Source organism: Sorghum bicolor, chromosome 2, assembly GCF_000003195.3.
Source record: "Sorghum bicolor cultivar BTx623 chromosome 2, Sorghum_bicolor_NCBIv3, whole genome shotgun sequence".
In the NCBI taxonomy this organism is placed as follows: Eukaryota; Viridiplantae; Streptophyta; class Magnoliopsida; order Poales; family Poaceae; genus Sorghum; species Sorghum bicolor.
Window position 1 is genome coordinate 69,307,160 of NC_012871.2, and position 6,000 is coordinate 69,313,159.

Here is a 6,000-nt window from a genome sequence, read left to right on the forward strand (position 1 = left end):
TCTGAGCGCTGCCGCTCACAGTTCTTTGTGATCCCTTTTTTCCTTTTTTGAACGAAAGTTTCAAGTTTGTGACCCTTTTTCACGAGCGAGAGAGTATAGAGGGAAAGAAAAAAGATACCTTTTTAGCTTCAAAAAGAAAGGATACCTTTTTTTGTGGAGGAGGAATCCAATCGCAATTTCGCAATTTGTGACGGCACAAAGCTGCTCTTACCATTTCGTGCCCCACGAGTGCCTGTCTTTCCTCACTCTCGCATCCGCTGCTTCCTGATAAAGATCTCCTACGAATCCGCGCCAGCATCCGGTTACTCTTGTCCCCCACTAGGAGCGGGGACCAAGAACTCCGAATGTGGCTTCGTGGCGCCCGCCTGTGGATGTGGATGGTCTCCGTCCACCTCGCCGTCCGCCCCTCGCTTGGTTTTGGCTTCCTAGTTCCTACCATGGCACCGCCAAGCCGATTCTAGCTGGTAAGCACCAGGTCATCATTTTCGTTGGATTTTAGGAGCGCTGAGCGCGCAGAGCTTACTGAGTTTGGTTTTGTGTTTCTATCGCGGACTAGGGATTAACCCCAGCTCTGCTCGCCATTCCGCTCCGTCGAGTATTTCGTCAAACAGTTGGTAGGCGGTGTCTAGAGCAGAGCAGGTGGAGCGCTAGGCTAAACGGATGGGCAGAGGACAGGATGAGGTTTCTTGATTCTTGAAATCTAGTCATGTCTTAAGCTTTCTCGTGATCAAGCAATTCATCGCTCATCCGGTTGTAATTGCAGAACTAGCAGTCACGAAACCAGATGAGCTCTCCGGGTTCCTGTTCCCCGTTTCATGCTCTACAGACTACGTATAACTGAAGAGGCTGTTCGGGCACTAAATTAAGGTCGTTGGCAAGACGATACTCGTTTCTTGGTCCTTGGGAAGATGGGCTCTGCTCACTTGGCTGCCCTGCTTCTGTGCGGCTGCATGTTCGTCACTGGAACCGTGGCAGCTAGCCAGAACGGCAACCTCACAAGGCCAGCTGAGGTGCGCATCGGTGCACTGTTCACGTTTGATTCAGTTATCGGAAAGGCGGTGAGACCCGCTATAGAGCTTGCCGTTGCAGATGTCAATGCTGACCCTAGCATACTCTGGGGGACGAACCTGAGTGTTCTTATGCAGGACACCAATTGCAGTGGCTTTGTTGGCACCATAGAAGGTCTGAACCTCCTTCTTTTGCATTGTATCTGTAATCTGGTCTTGGCTTTGTCTTTCCTTTGCTAATTATTAGTATAGCATATATCAGTATTCTGTTAATCTTCTGTTGCCCTGGTTACTAATTAGACACAGAATATTCATTTTGGAAACAAATTGGTGACAGAATAACTAGTGGTGCATATTATATGCACTAGCAACTTTGCATTTTTTAGTTCTCATTGCAGATAAAACAACATGAACTCATACCTGTAGTAGGAACTGCAGTAGAAAGACTGTATTCGTGTCCGTCTGCAAGTTTGTTGTTCCTTTATATCAGCAACCAAGTAAAAGTCAGATACTAAAAAAATGAATATTCAACTAAATTTGGAAATTCAAAGTCATGTGTCTTGACATGGAAAATATGACACTTGTCCTAGTAAATTCATATTTGTGTGCCAAGCATACTTACTACTTAGTAAGTTGAGCTTGCCTACCTTTTATATATAGGCAACATAGGGCTTTCCCTTTGTCTATCCTCATTACATTGAACTTACTATACATTGTAACATGCTGCATTGGAGGCCTGAAGTGTTTAACGACAGTTCTTCTTGTCCAGCATTGCAGCTTCTGGCTAAAGATGTAGTCGCCGTATTAGGTCCACAATCTTCGGCTGTTGCTCATGTCATTTCCCATGCTGTCAATGAACTCCATGTCCCACTTATCTCTTTCGCAGCCACCGATCCTGCCCTTTCTTCCCTTGAATACCCATATTTTGTGAGGGCTACACATAGTGATTACTACCAAATGGGTGCTATCGCTGCCATCATTAGTCAATATCAATGGAAACAAGTCATTGCCATATATGTTGATGATGATTATGGTAGAGGTGGCATCTCAGTACTAGGTGATGCCCTTGCAAAAAGGAAGTGCAAGATATCCTACAAAGCTAAGTTGCCACCTGGTGCTGCAAAGACTTCTATCAAGGATATCTTGATGCAGGTAAATGACATGGAGTCTCGTGTCTATGTTATCCACGTTAACCCTGACTCTGGTCTTAACGTGTTCTTAGCTGCAAAATCTTTGGGCATGATGAGCAGTGGCTATGTATGGATAGCGACAGACTGGCTTTCTGCAGTGATAGATTCTTCTGAGCATGGTAATCCTGATGTGATGGAACTTACGCAGGGCGTTCTTGTGCTTCGGCAGCATATAGCTGATTCTGATATTCAGCATGCTTCCAAGTGGAATAATCTTACTAGGAATGGAAGCTCTTACTTTATGCATGCTTATGACTCTGTATGGTTAGTTGCTCATGCTGTTGAGCGTTTTCTGAGAGAAGGGGATGCTATATCTTTTTCTGCTGATCCAAATTTGCAAGCTAAAAAGGAAAGTAACCTTCAGTTAGATTCTCTCAGGATTTTCAACAGTGGAGATAAACTACTGGAGAAAGTGTGGAGTGCAAACTTCTCAGGGGTTTCTGGTCCAGTTCAATTTACTTTGGATCGAGATTTGGTACACCCAGCCTATGATATTCTGAATATTGGTGGTACAGGATTAAGAACCATTGGATATTGGTCAAATTCTTCTGGTCTCTCAGTTGTTGCTCCAGAAAGCTTAAGTTCATCAGCACTGGACTCTTCAGTCAACAATGTAGAACTCCATAGTGTTATATGGCCTGGTCAGACTTCTGAGAAACCTCGCGGTTGGGTGTTTTCGTATCATGGGAAGCCTATGAGGATTGGAGTACCTCTCCGAACAAGCTACAAAGAATTTGTTATGCAAGACAATGGTCCTGATGGAGTAAAGGGCTTTGCAGTTGATGTCTTCAAAGCTGCAATAAGCTTGTTGCCCTATCCAGTTTCATGCAAGTTTGTTTTATTTGGTGATGGTTTGAAGAATCCTAGCTACAGTGAACTTGTTCAGAAAGTATCTGAAAATGTGAGTAACATCCGTCCACAGCCTTTTCAATTCTAATTTATCCTAGATTAGCACCTTGAATATTTCATTATACAAATGTTCTTATTTCTGTTATCGTTCCCATTCAGTACTTTGATGCTGCAGTAGGGGACATTGCTATAGTGACGAATAGAACAAGACTTGTTGATTTTACCCAACCATATATAGAATCGGGTCTTATCATTGTAGCTCCGGCAAGGGTGGTTGAATCAAATGCTTGGGCTTTTTTGAAACCATTCACCTTTCGGATGTGGTGTGTCCTAGTTGTTATATTCCTCTTCGTGGGTGCAGTTGTTTGGATACTTGAACACCGCACTAATACTGAGTTTCGTGGACCTCCAAGGCAACAAATTATGACAGTATGCTGGTTAGTATCTGCATTTTGTACATATTTTTCGTCCTCTTCTGGTTTTTAAGCATATTGTTTTTATTTATATATGAAGTTTTTGTGCATTTTCAGGTTTAGTTTCTCTACCATGTTCTTTGCACACAGTAAGTGTTGAAGTGAAACTAGTCAAAATATTTCAAGGGTTTCCTAGTCCACTCTTATAACCTCCTTTCTTATTTCTTTACTCAGGAGAGAACACAGTTAGTGCACTTGGTAGATTTGTGCTGCTTATCTGGCTCTTTGCTGTGCTCATTATTAACTCAAGCTACACGGCAAACTTGACATCACTTCTCACGGTTCAGGAGCTGACTTCAGGGATACAGGGCCTCGATAGCTTGATCTCTAGTTCAAGTGCAATTGGCTATCAAGTTGGATCTTTTTCCAGAAACTACCTCGTGGATGAGCTCAATATTGCCGAGTCCCGTTTGGTGCCACTGAACAGCCCATCTGATTATGCAAGAGCACTAGAGCTAGGTTCAGGAAATGGTGGTGTTGCTGCAATAATTGACGAGCTTCCATATGTTGAGATCTTCCTATCAAAATACTGCAAGTTCAAGACAGTTGGTCAGGTTTTCACAAAAAGTGGATGGGGATTTGTAAGTGGGTTCGCTTCCTGTAATCAAAACACAAACATTTACTTCTGTTCGGAACATCTTGTGATTGTACTGTATTCTGTTGCAGGCCTTCCCAAGAGATTCCCCTCTTGCTGAGGACTTGTCAACAGCAATCCTGGCACTATCAGAGAATGGCAATCTCCAAAGGATCCATGATGAATGGTTAAGTGCGACAGAGTGCAGTGCAGACAACAATGGTGCTGCGTCGAACTCCTTGAGCCTATCAAGCTTCTGGGGCCTCTTCCTCATCTGTGGCCTTGCATGTCTCGTTGCTCTTGTAATTTTCTTCCTTCGCATATTCTGTCAGTACAGCAGATACAGTAACCAGGTCGAGGCTCAGTTTCCTGAGCCCCAACAGATTCTGAACAGACCAGCAAGGTTAACTACCATCAAGTCATTGATCTCTTTTGTTGATAAGAAAGAGGAGGAGGTGAAGAATGCTCTCAAGAAGAGACCAAATGGCAGTCAGCATCCAAGCATTGGCAGTACAGAAGAACAATCCACATTACCACCTACATCCATTGCATAACTAATGATACCAAAATAATGTGCAATCCTGCTTTGAAGTGGAAGTTCTCCTAGCACAGAGGTCGAGTTGACGCTGAAGGGGTTTTCCTGCATGTGCCTTGCTATGACTTATGACTGTGAAAACATATCATCGGAATCAGCTTCAGACTTCAGAGCATTGTCTTCAGAGAAAATACATCAGCTTTAGGTTTTATTTTTTGCCAACAGCAACAATTCTGGATCTCCTCGCTAGCAATATCTGGGAGAAGTAGCATTCAGTTGCAGGTTCAACTTCTGTCAAGTTGGCCTTCTTCATTTTGAAGTAACTCCTACCAAAGTTATTGTAGCTACCATCTGAAGCATCTTCCAAAAAAAAAGTTGCGAAGTTAGAATCTTTGTTTGGTGCGATATGTGGCCAGTTGTGCATGACCCTTCATCTTGTTTATTTATTGAGAAGTAGCACATCAGCAACCCCTTCCACTGTGACTATGCAAGGAGACCATTTCAGAGCAGCAGCTCTGACCTCCCCCATTCTGTCGTCAGACTCACATCCACCCTGATGCAACACCCTGAACTAACATTCTGCTCCGAACAGAAGCATTTAGATCAGGAGATATCTTTCTGTTTCTGATGTACTGCTGAATAGGAACAGGCATCGAATATCCATGTACCCTGCTCTGATTCTTGCCTGAAAATGAGTCGATGATGCATGCAACTGCGAAACTTGACCAGCCTTTAAACCTGATTAGGATTGGCAGGTGGCATGAGCCCATCTTCCTTGCTGGCTTTACAGCTTTCGGTTTGGCCCTTGCTGCCCACACGGTTAGCATTGCATTGGCCTTGTTTAGTTACCCCCGAAATCCAAAAAGTTTTCAAGATTCTCCGTAACATCGAATCCTGCGACACATGCATGAAGCATTAAATATAAACGAAAACAAAAATTAATTACACAGTTTGTCTGTAAATCGTGAGACGAATCTTTTGATCCTAGTTAGTTCATGATTGGATAATATTTGTCAAATAAAAACAAAATGCTACAGTAGCCAAATCTGAAATTTTTTCGGAACTAAACAAGGCTGGTTGCCAAGATATCCAAATCGCTGACCCACAATCCTGCTCCTGCTCCGGAGTCCGGACAACAACTTAGTTCTGGTAAGATTAGTAGATACATTACTGCCATGCATGTCTCAATCTTTGTCATCTTTGAGAAAAAAGAGTTGGTACGGTACCGACCTCTGACTGACTCCCCGATCGATTGGAAACGCACGGCCGGGCTTCGTCGCCGCCGCCATGGAAAGGAAATTGGTAGATAGATGACGATGATCTGTCCAAACAACGTGTAGATGCTCCAAAGTTGCCCGGAGTATTATTATTT

General features: G+C 43.4%; 1 protein-coding gene across 2 annotated transcripts; it reads left to right on the forward strand.

The window, feature by feature from the left end:
- LOC8080138 (glutamate receptor 3.4) lies at positions 71–5,100 on the forward strand. 2 transcript variants are annotated; one of them, XM_002460747.2, is made up of 8 exons: positions 71–464; positions 557–681; positions 764–1,182; positions 1,777–3,098; positions 3,206–3,483; positions 3,577–3,608; positions 3,694–4,100; positions 4,186–5,100. In XM_002460747.2, exons 3-8 carry the CDS (start codon positions 909–911, stop codon positions 4,645–4,647), a joined length of 2,775 nt encoding a protein of 924 aa, XP_002460792.1. In that variant the 5' UTR covers positions 71–464; positions 557–681; positions 764–908; the 3' UTR covers positions 4,648–5,100. The 2 variants fall into 2 exon arrangements, with proteins under 2 accessions (XP_002460792.1, XP_021309516.1); XM_021453841.1 differs by lacking the exons at positions 71–464; positions 557–681 and having other exon boundaries at positions 1,044–1,182; positions 1,785–3,098.